The 16,641-nt window shown below is 32.6% G+C and overlaps 2 protein-coding genes across 2 annotated transcripts in view; both read right to left on the bottom strand.

Annotated features, from left to right (window-relative positions):
* LOC126781668 (uncharacterized) overlaps positions 1-16,641 on the bottom strand; it is a 396,382-nt gene that overhangs the window by 322,663 nt on the left and 57,078 nt on the right. The window lies entirely within an intron of this gene.
* LOC126781652 (uncharacterized) lies at positions 23-15,300 on the bottom strand. Its single transcript, XM_050506596.1, has 4 exons — positions 15,017-15,300; positions 1,361-4,325; positions 850-911; positions 23-215 (listed from the first exon to the last, which is right to left on the bottom strand). Exons 1-4 carry the CDS (start codon positions 15,032-15,034, stop codon positions 177-179), a joined length of 3,084 nt encoding a protein of 1,027 aa, XP_050362553.1. The 5' UTR covers positions 15,035-15,300; the 3' UTR covers positions 23-176.

The following is a 16,641-nucleotide window of genomic DNA, read 5'->3' on the forward strand; positions in this document are numbered from 1 at the left end:
ATGAAGGAGACAACTAATAAACCGTATACTTCATAATTTGCTCGTGTATCTATTATAATTGCACTACTTTACTAAGCACTATTTAATATCACTCTGTGATAATTCATTAAAAATGTCTTTTATATATAGCACTAAACACTTTTTGGTCTTGCTACAGTTGATAAGGTCCTTCACACTCATTCGTCAACACTAATAGCTTTTGAAGATTTTTCCTCCTGAAATAAGAGGATTACATATGATTATTAAGAAAGACAATTTGTAAACACCGGGTGCAGTTACTACGGAGATAATTGTATAAAAAGTGATAGATAGGAAACTTGTATGTTTATATTGTATTAAGAGTTATTGCACATAAAAAATTATAATTTATACATTATACATAATTTAACTTTGTATACATAAAGTTAACTTTGTATACATATATATCTATTTTATAAAATAAGTATAAGGCATCCGCCTTCCGGGCAGGTGGGCCACCTGATGGTAAGTGCTAACCACCGTGTAATATATGATGACCTACCATAAAGGCTCCCACAAATCCCTACCACTTTGTCACTTATATAAATAGATTTAACTTTATTTGTAAAATTAGATTGTATATTTAAGGCTCGAAACGGCTTTTAAGGTAACTTTAATGTTAATTTTTAAATTATGTAAGTTTTTTTTTATTTATAATTAGAAGGTAGACCAATTAACCCTGCAGATGATGAATGGACAACTCTTCCTCACCCATAGACATTTCATTGCGAGAAATTTTAACCATTCCTGACATCGTCATAGCCCGTCAACCACAGTTACCAGTTTTATCATTTACTAAACAAAATGGATTTGAATACTTAAGAGACTTACCTTAATTTCCTTATCGGAATCTTCTTCGAATGATGAAGAATTGGGATACTCGAGATTATTTACTAAAACAAAAATAAATTTTCAAATATAAAATAAATATAATTTTAATAGCCAAGATGTTCTTCTTTAATATAACATATGGTTCCCTTTCAAATAGAAATAACATATTGATTATTACAGTAGTAGCAAATTATATTTGTATAATTGGAATCGAATTGCGTTGAACTAACTAGGAGGCACTTTATCTTACATATAACATACCTTACATTACACACTTTTGTTTCACGTTTCGCGAAATTACCATCAAATGTCATATGCCTTTTGTAAGGTATTACACGTCACCATTAATTGAGTGCGTGGAATGAAATCAGATCACTAAATCTTCCTACCAAAAATAACTAAGGAATTGCACTTTGGCCTTTTTATAACTGATAGGGTATTGGAATACTGTTAGTAAAACCTTGGAAAGTTAATTGTTCTAATACAATTAGGAATTTTATGTTTTACTCACTTCTTCGGTGCCATCCTTTAGAATAACCATAAGGTGACTCGAGCTTTATCGATTCTATTGAATCTGCTGTAAATCCGTATGAAGGTCTGTTAGAAAATCGGGGCGACTTAAATGATAGATCATCTAGAGAAGAATCGTCATCATATTCCTCTTTTTTTAAATCCAATTTTTCACCTCCATAATCATATTCTTTTGTCATATTATTCTCTCGCCATGGTTTAGATGTAACGACGTACACTTTTTCATTTGTCAAGGGTGATATTGATGTTTGAATTTGTCCCCAAGGTGCAGGGGTTGTGGTCTTTGCACTTCGAAAAGTTGAAGCGGCGGTATAAATATGTAGCTTCTTAGGACCTTCTGATACGTGATTCTTGTCACTATTATAACTATCTTTTGTCATTTCAATCACATTATATTCTTTACGTTTAATAGGAAAAGAATTTGTTCGATTTTCAGTGACCGTGTATTGTATACTGCTCGAACCTTCGTGATCGTATGAATCATAATTATAATTACTAGTTTCAGTAACGAAATTTGTAACAGGACTGATCGTTGTAAAGTATTCGTCAGGTATTTGCTTTGCATACTTTTCATTGGAACGCGTTTTTTGTGGGATGCTATAGTGCTTGGAATACTCTTGCTCCGTCCAGTCATCAATTGTATGCTGTAATTTTATAATGTCAAACGGTGGTTCTTTAACATCATAAAAATCAATAGCTGGTGTATTTATTCGCTCTGTGTCATATTGGTCGGTGATAGTTGCCATTGGAGTCTCGGTGGTTGTTGCTGTGTTGCTATATCCTTCAGTTGCGACAGTAAGAAAACTGCTCTCGGTATTTGATTGAATTTTTCTAGCTTGATATTCTTGGTCGTTATTTGTCCTGTCGTCAATCTGACTGGATGAAAATTTATTATGATTGTTATCATATATTCTTTGACCGTTCGTATACGGTACGATAATTTGAACGATTTTAGGATTATTTTTATTTTCTTCCTCCGCAGTCGTATGAACCGAATCTTCAGTATCGTGAGCTCTACTTGTATCCCAAGTGTTTAAAAATGTTGTTTGCGTTGGTGATAAAGTTGTTGGATAATCATCGTATATTTCATATTCATTTTCTTTACTTGGAGTTGTCCTCGAAAATGCAAAATTTTTATAATTTTTATGTGGCGCGCTGGGTTTTAAATAAAGTAGAGGTGAATCAATGTATTGCAAATTGCTCTCAGTGCGGTATTTGTCTACATCTTCATCTTTAACTCCTCGCAAATCAGCAAAGCTTACTTTGTGATTAAAAGGAACTTTGGAAGATTGTTTTAAGTCAAAAGGTACACCTGCATCATACAAATCATTAGTAAGCCCAATACTTTCAAAACTCATGTCTTGGTTTGATTTTGCTGCCGATATATGATCTTCGGAAGCTTGAGGAGATATGTCCCGTATTTCATCTATTTCATACCCATTAGCTATATTTCTATAAGCTTTAGACTGATTCAAATTTCGTATTTGATCAATGTCGATAACCGGTGACTGAATAAAAGTTGTGGGATATTCTACAGATTTGTTTGATCCAGACTGTAAATGGTTTATACCTTGAACAATATTTGGAGGATATTTCGTTGATACAGTCCGAAACGGTCGTGCATTAAAAATTGGAGGTAACGGTGACACGCTGAGATTAGGTAATGCAACTGGTTGTAATGTGTGAATATTTCTCCCTCTATTAAGGCTAAACGGTGCAGGGTTAGATAAAGCCATAGTCGTATTCGGTCCTTGGGTCTTTGTAATTGTATCAGGTAATACTTCAGTCTTTATCTTAGAGGATGCAGCACCAGCAGCTGACACAGAATATGGATAGTCCAAAAGGTATGTATTAACAATAGGTTCTCCATAAGAGTTTCTAAAACCTGTGGGATGTGTAACTCTAGGAAGTTGAAATTCTGTAGCTGGCTCTATTTCTCTAAATTCATCGATATTGTTTTGTACCGGCAAATGTTGATTTAATATTTCAGGATTATAACCTGTGGAAACTGGTTTGTGTGTTGTTGTAGGTACTGGATTTCTATAATTTAATGAAGGACTTGTATATATAAAAGAGGATGAATGATGGACTAAATCATGTGAATTCGGTGTTTGGAAATTCGGACCAGGACCGATAGACGTGCTTAGTGGTGAAGAAATATCAGAATATGGAGCAGTTGATGGAGTTTGACTTGAAACATTTATAGTATAGGTGGGACTTGGAGGACCGTAAGTTGAACTTGAAGTTCGAAATTGATTATTAGTGTGAGAAAAACTCGGTGGTCCATAACTTGTATGAGGTACACCAGTTGAAATTTGACCTTGTTTATTACCTAGGTTATTATTTTGTGTGTTAAAGGGTACTGGTATGTTTTGCCCTGAATAAGCATTAGCTTTGGCTGTTGGGCTCGGTGGTCCGTAAGTAGGATTATTACTTTGACGTCCGCCATCGGGTGCTAAGTCATATCTTATAACTGGGATCCATGGCACTAAGTTGCACGGATTACAGTCTTTTTTTAAAGGTGGTATGTTATAATGGTAATTTATTTGTGGTTCTATTTCGGATGATGTCTGTTGTGAAGGAAAAAGCCAGCTAGAAACTTTTTGAAACAAGTTTGGCGACGGTGTTGTCGTGAATGGCTGAGGTGCTGGTACAAAGTTAAAATTGTACTGCTTGTAAAATGGCGCAGGGAATTTAAAATCCGTCGCTGGTACGATAGGTGGCGCTGGCGGTACTTGTGGCGGAGGGGACTGATACTGATATCCAAAGTCATTATTCTGGCGTATTATCCCCGTTACCCCGTGGAATGGCACTGGCAGCAGCGGCGGCGGCTTCAATATGTTTCCAAACTGTGATGCAGCTTTACCATTATTATTATAGTTGTATAAATTCGTTGGTTCACATTGACATTTCGCTAGTATGGCAATAAATAGAACTGGAACTACCTGGAAGCATAGACAAAGAAAAATTAACAATAAGTATAAAAAACCTATTTATGTAATTTTATTTAAATATTTTGATAACCTATAATTTAATATTATTGCTTTGATATGAAATGACATTAAAACGAAAGTGTGCTTTTAATTATCCAATCCATTTAAATGAGTACTAATAATTTAATTATAATCTGAGTGCAACATTGTAAGATATACATTACAATTGGCTGATGGTAATTCATTTTGTAATTTTATTACATTTTAAATTAAGCGCAGCTCAGTAGCAGTAATTAGCTAGAAAATATAGTGAAACCCGCAGAGCACAAACTATTGTGTGCATTTCCCACGAACTACTATTCCAGCACTTTTCTCTTTTCTCATTCGTACCTCTGATAGTACAAAAAAATCCAAAATTCCAATATCATGCTCACGATCAATAACCAAAACTTTAAACAATAAACTTCAACTTTTTAAATAATAATTCATTCTTCGTGAATAACCTTTATTTGTTAGTTATCAAATTTAATATTTTTTGTATTTAAATAAAATGTTCTGTAAACATAAAGAAAAATATATTTACATAAAAGGTTTCATAATAGGAAATAAATGTGTTAAACAAAAGTAAAATAATTTTCCTATAAAATTTCTATTCACGAATGTATGAATCGATGAGGTTTCATCGAGCTGTGAACTAAAATTTGTGATGATGTTTGAAATTGTAATTATAATACAGATAATGTTGGTCTTACGTAAGTGCATGTGTGGTATCTTAAATAGCCTTGTGTGAGATTAAACATCAATTAATATGTCTTACACGAACTTTAGTGTCACCATTTACAACAATAACCGATTCAATTGTCGTATAACGAATTTCAACATTCTTGCGTATTGTATTTGGTACCTAAATGTTCCTATGTTTTATCTGTCACAGGACATCATTAGAATTGTTATAGCTAGCCAGTTACAACAAATAGTAATAACAATAAAATGTTGTCCATAGTGTTTAGTTATTCGACTCGACAGTGCCACAACATTTACAACGTGTATAATAATTATCATACACGATTATAATTGTATGTACAATATAGAAGAAAAAAAGCCGAGATGGCCCAGTAATAAGAACGCCTGAATCTTAACCGATGATTTTGATCGTCACTGAATTTTCATGTGCTTAATTTGTGATTATAATTCACCTGCTATACGGTGCTATACGGTGAAGGAAAACATCGTGAGGAAACCTGCATGTGTCTAATTTCACTGAAATTCTGCCACATGTGTATTCCACCACCCTAACCTTCTCAAAAAAAAAGAAAAGGAGAAGAGGCCTTAGCCCAGCAGTGGGACATTCACATCGCCATTTGTTGTGTATATTTAGTTTTATTTATACATTATATCTTTATATTTATCTGATCTTTAGTGTATTGAAAATTATTAAAGGATATTTCTTTTTCGCTGAAAAAAACTGATAAAACTGGTATATTATATAGGCAAAGCCGAATTGAAAGGCCACATTTTAGAAGTGATAAGTCAGTCCTCAGTAACAGCCTGTAAATGTCCCACTGCTGGGCTAAGACCTCCTCTCCCTTTTTGAGGAGAAGGTTTTAGAGCTTATTCCACCACGCTGCTCCAGTGCGGGTTGGTAGAATACACATGTGGCAGAATTTCGATGAAATTAGACACATGCAGGTTTTCTCACGATGTTTTCCATCACCGAAAAGCACGAGATGAATTATAAACAGAAATTAAGCACATGTAAATTCAGAGGTGCTTGCCCGGGTTTGAACCCACGTTCATCGGTTAAGATTCACGCGTTAATCCTCACCAAACTTAATTTGGTAATGTAACAATGTATTTTTTATGATACAAATAAATTAACACAAACATAGTGCCACAGACATACAACTTAGCATTGGTTTCACATAACATATTAGTCAAACGCATTTTACCGACATTAGTTACATTGTCACGAACATTGAAAACGTCCAACTACAAGGGTCATTTAAATAGTGAAAGTTTGAAGCATCCGAATATAATTATTGTGTTCATTTCCCTAATTATTTCTTTTAATCACTTTTTTCGTCACTACCCAATTTAGTTTCAGGAATCAAAATTAATCTAAATAATTAAATAACTACTTAAATATACAAAGATAAAATAATTAATAGTTTGTATCATTAAAAAATTATTACAATGTTATGATAAAATCAAATTTATTTATCAAGATGTTCAACCAAGGTTCCGTGTCCGCAAAGTCAATAAATCCTTCCTTAGAAGTTTCACTTCTATAATAAAATTCCTCATATAAATTTCCACTCGATAAAACTTTACATAGATGATAAAATCATAATTTTATCATTTAATAAACACACCTACACATATTATACAAATTTTGAGTGTCAGAACTACTGTCTAGTGTCATCTGTGTAGTTTAACTGTCGAAAAACGGTAACTACTGAGTTTCTTGCTAGAATCTGATTCTGAACCGGTGCTAACTTTAATTTTATTTAACATGATTAAGTTGTGAAATGTTTAAATGTCAATTCATAAGTACTTATAGGAACTAACTTTATCAAAGTTTATCATTTACATATTGATTTAATAACAATGTCCCCCAACTGGACAAACGCACCTCCCTTTTAAAGAGATGTCAATAGCATTTGATACATTAACTCAAAACGAAATATAGAAGGAATGGTTGGTGCGTTGGTCAAAAAAATCCAGTTCCACACCATGTCAAAAATCTCACTTATGATAATATATATTTATATCCGATTGAAAATATAAGTTATGTAAGAGACAAAAGGTTTCCATCCTAATAATTACAAATAAAAAAAGGTAAATAAAGCTTATATATATATTATATCAAATGACTGCCTCGTTGGTCTAGTGGCTTGATATAAGGCCGCAGACCCGGAGGTGCTGGTTTCAATTCCCAGGTCGAGCCAATAAAAAGTTATTGGGTTTTTCTGTCTGAAAATTCTCAGTAGCAGCCCGGAGTCTGGAAGTTGGAAGTGTGAACACTCCCGTGCCCCGGAAACATAAAGCCGTTGGTCCTGCGCCTGAACTCTTTCCGGTCGTGTCGGATTGCCGTTCCATCGGATTATGAGAGTTAAGGAATAGAGAGTGCACCTGTGTTTGCGCACACACTTGTGCACTATAATATCTCCTGCGTAGTTGGCTAATCTCTCTTGAGATTGGCCGCCATGGCCGAAATCGGTCTGGAGGACAGTATTATTATTATTATATCAAATAAAGATTTCACTCCTATAATGTTGAAAATCGACTTATGGTGATACGCAATTTTGACACGCGTGTCGTTTAAAAGTTATATTGTTAATAGTCAATGTCTGACATTCGACGAACGTGTTAGGTGATGAGTTTTGGTCTTACAAAATAGCTCAACAGGTTGAAGGAAGACCTCAATAAGAAGATCACTGCATATAAATCACATACGCGATATTAAGCTTCGCGAAGTACATTCGACGGCTGCCAAACATTTAAGTGATATGGGTAAAACAAAGTCCGGACGCCAAGGTATTTATTAGTAAAGTTATTTATCAGAAGCGGTTCTAAAAACAACGTGACAGCTACGAATATAGCAAAAAAAAAATGTAAAAGAAAAATGAAATAAAAATATTATATTATTAAATATCACATTAACTTACTCGGTGGAAACACTTCCAAAAATTAATTTAATTTAAAACTAAACTTATCATAAATGCTTATCATTTAATTACTCAGAATAAAAATAAACTGTCCAGTGTAACTGGTCTTATAGTTCTTAAGATGGTACGATAACACCAGTCTCTTTAAGGGCCAAAGATCACGCCGCCCGAGGAAGACTTATGTTGATATACTTATTATATACTATTATATTTCTACCTTTAACGATAAACTGATATTAGACACCGAGACTTGGTGATTTATATTTGTAATTCCGAAGAAAAAACCTTGCTATAAAATATAGAGTCAACAACCTTTTATACAACCTATATAAATGTACACAAAATATACTACAGTAAGCATTGGCACCGTAACGAAATGTCAGCTAAATCGTTTGTGTGGAACTAACTTAAAATTCAGAAGCGATATGATCCACGCCTACACTAGGTCAAATAAAATTTAAAAGCACGTTTTCATACAATGCTTCAATTAAAATCAAAGAAACTCTTACAATCTGTTATGCCTTTCTTGGGTAACAACGATTTGGAAAATATATATAATATGGATTAGGTATTGTAAATATTATTTTAATTATTTACTTTAAGTATACATGCTAGGTTTATGCAATCGATTTTAGTCCTTAATTATTTGACCATTTTATTTTGTAATTGACCAAATCGTCCTAAGTTGTGTCAATAAATCTTCTTGTCCGATAATCATCAATGGCAACGTTAGGAACTTGCCAGTATTACTATCCCTTGCCCCGAAAAACACCTCTGGTCGTGTCGCAATGCCTTCCCATTGCATAGCTGTATTTGCGCATATACCGGGGTCACAATCCGGAAGAACATTATACTTTTGGTATGTCTAGAATCTACATATACACTATCTATAGTTCTTAATTAAGCACTAAAGTTTATACATACTGAACTATAAACTTTAATTGAACGTATTATAATGCGTCACAGTTACATCACGAGGCGGTAAAATTGAAAGTAAACGTTTGTAAATACTATGAAGTTCAACTCAAACACCAGTAACCGGTTTTATTACAGATGATAAAAGAAAGGTACCGGAAATAAGTAAATTCGTTTTATGCCAACCTCATTCAAAGATTTTTTTATTAATGGTAATTTTTAAATACCGGCTAAAAAATTTATAAATGGATTTAAATCAAGCGATCTGTAATCGAATAACTCTACTCGTAATAATAAGATAAGGGCAAGCGAATGGGGGAGAAAGAGATTAAAAAAAAGTGGAGTTAAGTTGTAAGAAAAAATTCGATATTCACCTCAAAACATGATAATAAAATGTCAAAAAGTATTATGCGATAATGACTATAAAAGTTGCATCATTCAAAGGACACATTCTGCAAATTGGCGCATCACGGTAAAAGACTCTTACAGAGTAATTAATATCTCGAGTGATTTTAATCTAACATGGTTTACAGTGAACAATAATAATGTATATTATACATATTACGGTCAAATTATGAACGGCTTATAATGACGATAACTATACGTTTCAAGTATAAACTACCTCTATGCTTTTCCAAGCAAGACTACAGTCCTACGCCATATAAAAGTATTTGCTCTGATAAATTTGAGAGATCAAAGACAAATTCCAAAATACACTTAGTATTAATAGGATAGTTTATCCGTGTCAAATAAACAAATAAGGTATGTAGAGTATATATTGCCTATATATTTTCCAATAATTTGTTATTAAGTTACAGTAACAGTAACAGCCTGTTAATATCCCACTGCTGGGCTAAGGCCTCCTCTACCTTTTGAGGAGAAGGTTTGGAGCTTATTCCACCACGCTGCTCCAATGCGGGTTGGTAGAATACACATGTGGCAGAATTTCAATGAAATTAGACACATGCAGGTTTCCTCACGATGTTTTCCTTCACCGTTAAGCACGAGATGAATTATAAACGCAAATTAAGCACATGAAAATTCAGTGGTGCTTGCCCGGATTTGAACCCACGATCATCGGTTAAGATTCACGCGTTCTTACCACTAGGCCATCTCGGCTTCAAGTTATAATGAGTAGTTTATAAAAGGTTTTCAAATAATGTACTTACATTAAAAATCAGTCTATCCGATGCTCTCTCTAGGAGATGATAAATCAGTTCGACATAATTATTCTTGCATGTATAATTGAGTAATATATATCGTAATTCATAAAAAAAAACAAGAATCATAACCAATATTTAAAATTCGAAAGTGAGTGTTTGTTTGGTACGCTTTCATGTTTCAATGACTTAATGGATCCTCATGAAATTATGCATATACATTGTCATGGCTGTAGAAAGGAACATTAGGAACTTAGACCTGCGTCTCGGTCATATAAATTGTTTTTATTTAATAATAAAACGGAACTAGTCTTCTAATCTCAGATAGAGCTTGTTCCACATTACCCCACTACTGTGTTGTAGATACACATGAGACTGATTTTTAACCGACGTACATATGTAAGTTCGCTTATGATGTTTCCCCTCACCGCGGAGCATGAAATGAATTACCACAAATTAAGCACAAAAATAACTCTGTGGTTCTTGTCTAGGTTTCAACCCACAATCTTCACAGATTCACGTGCTCTCGATCGAATATAGTGTAAGACGAAGTCAGATTGTAATATAAATTAAAAATATAACTGGAGATAATAGAGCGAGAGATTATCTGTCATTTTTTATATTAATCAATAATAATCTATATTTTTAATCTGGCAACAAGAACATTGACAGATACTCCTTATGGCACGAAACTGATAGACTTTGAATTCTCTTTACGAGCATTGCGGATTGTGGTTGAGATCAAGTTTTTACAATAGTGTTTATATGTAATAAGAATTAAATATATCACTATTATATTTTACTTTGACGAGATATAAATGTGCAACTATAGGCTATTGGAATCACAGGAGGAGTAAAGTCAAATAAACAACTTTGATTGAATTGACGCGATTATGAATTTGCGAAAAAAATTATTAATGTTAGCGAAGTTGTTATCGGAAATTTGGAAGTAAAATTAAAGTGGATGTAAGTTATGTATTATAATTAATGACATATTAATCAAAAACTGTTTGTAGAACATAACATAGCAGATCAAATAGAAAATCGCATAGACTATGTAAATCTAATGTTCGTTCATTTTTATTAATTGGTCATTAAAACATGCTACACAACTAAATGCTAACATTTACATGGCATAAGTTACAGCTACCCAAATGTCGTACAATTAAAAAATGTTAATGGTTAGAGAAATAAATAAAACGAACACATAAATCGTTGTAATTTAGAGGGAGGAGTCAATCGTTTGTTTTTATGTTTCGTAATGAAGTCAACAGACAAATTAACGTATCCAACAATAAATGAGAAAACATTAAAAAATCGTTTAAGAGAAATTCAACTGATGACCACGTCAGAGTTAAAGGTCGATACGAATGGTTTAAGAATACGTAAATGTCACAATTATGAACATTACTAAAATTACGTACAAGAGAATATGGTAAATTTAGTTTTTAATTTTTTGTATAATGTCACGAGTTTTTTTAGTTTAAGCTAGTCCAGCATGGGCCTTTGCCCGAGTAACGGTAAAAAATTAATACGTCAGCGCAAGTTGAGCGTGAAAACTTTGCCATGGATTGTCTAATCTCAAAAAAAATATATAACCATACTATTTTTTCTTAATATAATTTCAAAAACTTGATCCTAGAGCTTTGTGCCAACCCGTTTGGATAGGTACCACCTACACATCACATATTCTACGGCCAAACAGCAATACATAGTATAGTTGTGTTCCGGTTTGAAAGACGAGTGAGCAAATACAGGCACAAGAGATAGTACATAACATCTTAGTTCCCAAGGTTGATGGCGCATTGGCGATGCAAGAAATGGTTAATATTTCTTACAATGCCGTCGTGTATATACGGCGTTAACCATTTACTATCAGGTGACTCTCATTTGCCTACCCATTATAAATCGCCGACAAGGAAAGTTACAAAATTCTAAGCGACAGAAATCAAAGAATGAAATAATTAAAGTTAAACAATAATAAATATACGTGCAATTTCTGAAATGTCATAGATATTAAACCTTTATTGCGTTAGAAACTTTCACTCAAACGTTACATATAGAAACGTTGCATACCAATTCGTAGAAGTCGAAACAGTATTTTTCGTTAAAATTATAATACTGTATACATAACATTGCACTGAAGTATTATTGAAATAATTGCAGTAACGATGACCATCGCACAGTTTTAATTGAATGCGATTTAACGCTGCATGAGTACAATTATCGTGATCAGCTGCGTGTTGATTTACATCAAATGCACTTATTCCGTACTTTTCCACATTATGTGGAATTGCATAAAACTGTCCAATGTAATTTGAACGAATATAAGTAAAAACCATTCGAATCGTTTTGTAATTTTAGTAGACTTTTTATTCCAAGATTTATAAAAAATATTCCGAGATATTTTTTAACCATTGAGAGATTAATAAATAATGAATAAGGTATTAGAGATGTACCTTCTTTTATTCAGAAAACTTAAAAAAAAGCCTTGATGCCACAGCGCCACGTTGCAAACTTTGCACGTGGTCACTTGACACATTATATACGTAAACAATAAAACGAACTTTCTTATATACACTCCCGACGGTAATTATACAGTTGATGCTCATATGATCTTCGAAATTCAAAGGTTAAGTGGATGGTTTCATTCAATAAACAACACAATTACACAACTCGTGGGATTTTACGAAATAAGCACCTCGACATTGCTCTATAGTGGTAGGTGAGAAAATACGCTTTCACGAACTTTAGAAGAATACATTCCCAGACGTAACAATTGGATGGAACAATGATTAGTTCAAGAGCACCGACGTATTATGCTCTGTGACATTAGCGGATGTCGTGAGCTATGCTCATGAGCCATCTAATGTTAGTGACATGATCCTAACATTAAAAGTCCCAATAATCCATATTAGTTTTAGAAAATTGATGACAAACGAACGAATGCATTCATTGCTTTATTGGCATGATTATTTATCCTTTGTTTTGAATAATGACGAAAAGGTTTTTAGTCATATAGAAATCCTGTTGTTTTTTACATGCATATGTCAGCATAATATGTAATAAGCTAGAAGTAGTATAGTAGGGGTGCGTCCCATCTCGGAGGGTACCACTCATGAAATATTATAGTTAACAGCAAAATTTTGCAAACACAAAGGGCATAACATCTTAGTACCCATTTCTGGCGTATTATTGGTAATAATTCTTACATTACCGATATTTATACAATACAAAAATTACGCTGTGTGACTATTGATAAACAAATTTCATATGCAAGCTTTCATTATTAGTTTGACACGATGACATCATATTTTAAATATACAGTTTTCTTTACTAGTTAATAATGACCTCTAACAAAAGACAATGTATGTCTGTAGCGTCTCGCTGCTTGTGTGTCGTGGACATCAAAGCCGAAATCGAAAGTGATACGAGTCCACAGGTAAATATAATCGGACACAAACGCATTTCAAATTGAATTAAAAAATATTAATTCTACTTAAAATTGATAGGTTACGTTAATGGTGACATTATTATTATAAATTAAATTAAAAATATACCTTAAATTTTCTATACTGCATGACATGCTTAGACTTAAGGATTTTTCTATTAAAACGTTCAATAAACAACAAAACATCGTTTTTGTGCTTGTCACTAATGAATACAAAATGTCTAACTATTTACTAGTCAGTATATTATCAACGTAACCCGCGAATCTTGACTTTAATCGTAAATATTAAATTCAAAACAGTATTATAAAAAATATGTGCTCATTCCGAAAATAAAATTAATAATAACAAATAATCTGTTTAAGAGGCTATTTAAATAATTAAAAATCAATGTATTTCATACAATATAAAGCGAGATTTCAAATATAAAACTGTCATTTTAAATAATATTGGTAATTTTGTTGTAATTTAAATATAACTCACATACCAGCGCACTTTAATTACTTTCGTTTTCCGAACAATCCAGGCGAACTTCCTCATAACACTAGACATGTTATTACTACATCACGCATGCCTCTTAATTTTTCCCTCTTTAAACATTCTCGACGTGTTGTCCACTTAAACGCAAATAAACCTTTTCGAATTTCTCTCACACCAGTGTCAAAAAACGATCATGAAACGATGAAATTTCGTCAAATCATCTTCACGACAAAGTCTTTCGTAACAACATAGAAGCGAGATAATCCATTATTTTCCCCTAAGCAAGCTTTGCGTGTTTATTCAAGCGCTTACGTCGCTTATCAGAATTACAGAAAAATACCTCGGTCATGTAAAAGCCCGCTAAGAGTGAGGTCATTTACTTTTGATTGTTTTGGTACGATCTCTCAGAGTATCAGCAATTAACTTTCGTCATAATTTCGGTCAATTTCTCGACAACTTTTGTTTTGAATCACTTTAACTACTTTTAAAGTATAAAATGTTCTTCATGTTCGTCCCGAGTTTATCTTTATCGACTAAAGTGATAATTAGGAAAAACTTTAGCTATCATGAAAAACAGAACATGTCGCTTTAAGCTTCTAATGGAACCCGATATAAGCTGTAACTCTTGAAAGACAATACTGTACTTATCACTTTAAAAGGATTTGAATTGCTTGAGCTTTAAGTAATGGAACCTTTGGAGTTGGATGGAGTTTGTGTTAAATATCCTTTATATATGTATATACTTAAAATAAAGTGCTTTAAACAAATGAAACTTAAACTTACAGTTTAAATTAAGTATGACTTATTCACTTAATGGTATTCATTTTATTAGAATCTTATTCAAATCTACCAGGCGCACAAGCACAAACTAATAAATTTTAAAAACACATAATAAATAAAGCACTATGATAATACTAAACACGAAATTATCTCTGTCTATAAAAGATAAAATTAATGTAAACAAAGATAGGAAAGTAACTTATCTAAAGCTACACCAAAAGTTACAGAAGTAAGGTCAACAAAAAACTCACCGGCGCGACCGCCATCATCTCCGATTATCTAATAGAGATATATAGTAATCACTTTGTCTGTTTGATCATCACTCAAATATATTCAACAATGACGGATCCAATGTTACAATACTGCACTCCAGTTTTCATATCACACCACACTATAACGTTCACCCATAATCGACTTTTAACGTGTTAACGCTCCCGGAGTTGCGGAGCTATAAGCGTTCTGGTAAAGCACGAAAAAGTCAATGGTTCCCACGTGAGAGAAATGCTCGAGTGAACAATAGTGGAGACTGCGCGCGAGTCGAAAGGTGGGCAAAAAGCGAATGAGCGCAGGCGCGTCGTGCGCGCGACGGAGCGGGAGTTATACCTGCTGACCCATTTCGCCCAGCACGAATTATTTACAAATCATGAACCACTAACTCCCCTCATAAAAAAATATTTTTACATAAATTGAATTATTTATAGTATCATAAAATTTACCAAGATATGCACTATTTATTAAAACGTCTGACAACCGCAAGAGTAATTTACTAAGTTGAAAATTGTAAATCATATGTACGATAATTAAATACATTAACTTTCTAAATAATAACTGCAAATAAGAAATTATTAAAAATAATATTTATGAGGTGTTAGGTAAAATGAAAGTTAGGTGTTACTAGAAACGTATTCAGACCAAAAAGCAACAACGCCCAATGATGTTAATTACACGAAATCCAATAAAAAATAGTATGCTTTAGTTAAGGCCATTTAAAACAATATATAAAAAAAGATTTTAGTAGACGAATGATTATAATTTTTTAATTTAACAAATATAAAATCTTTGTTTCCGTATATCTTAGACGTCTAATCTATGCTTGATTCTATAATATATAATTTATGCTTATTTCATTAGTAATTTAGTTCAAAAAACAGTCAAAAACTACACGCAATATTAGCCAGGACAACTTACACATAACATAACACTCTTAATAATTCTAGAACTCTATAGGATAATGGGAATATATTGCGACTGTCTATTAAAAATCATTCGATTCCATTGCATCAACACAATAGTGATGTAATTGACTAAGAATGAAAAGAATTCATCGGAAGGGTCAAAAGGATTTTTTGTTGCTTTTAAAATTCCCTTTAAAAGGTCCAACACACCTATAGCTATTCCTCTTAGGATAAGTAAAAACTTCTTGTGACTGTTCAAATTATGGTTTTTTATCTTTACGAGTTTATTTGAAAATTTGATATCCAATATAATGCATATATTTTACTTATATTTTTTTTAATTGATGTTTTTATTGTAATGGTTTTCCAAATATAAAAATCCTTTAATTTTTTTCTTACAATATAAATACACACTTGCACACATTTATTCAGCCAAAGAGAAGATGTACTTACATCATCTACTGATAAATAATTAAATTATATATAAAGAAATAGACATATTGAACTTTATTATAAAGTAAATTAAGTATGTAAGGAAACGTTTGAAAATGATTTATTAACGACTAATGAGTATGTGTTCCGTAAACAAATAGGAAGGAATCATAATTTTGCGTGTAGCTTATGTTATCAGATGAAAAAAAACCGGTTCCAATTGGCTTTTTACTTTTATTAATCTAAATGTATATTATTTTATATTGTTA

This window comes from Nymphalis io, chromosome 4 (genome assembly GCF_905147045.1).
Source record: "Nymphalis io chromosome 4, ilAglIoxx1.1, whole genome shotgun sequence".
Lineage (NCBI taxonomy): Eukaryota > Metazoa > Arthropoda > Insecta > Lepidoptera > Nymphalidae > Nymphalis > Nymphalis io.

What these genes read in the sequence shown, in the direction of transcription:
- LOC126781652 (XM_050506596.1), bottom strand. An exon ending in TAAAGGATGGCACCGAAGAA is followed by an intron (nt 912 to 1,360) that starts GTGAGTAAAACA and finishes TTTTTGTTTTAG; the next exon opens with TAAATAATCTCGAGTATCCC. An exon ending in ATTCCGATAAGGAAATTAAG is followed by an intron (nt 216 to 849) that starts GTAAGTCTCTTA and finishes CTCTTATTTCAG; the next exon opens with GAGGAAAAATCTTCAAAAGC.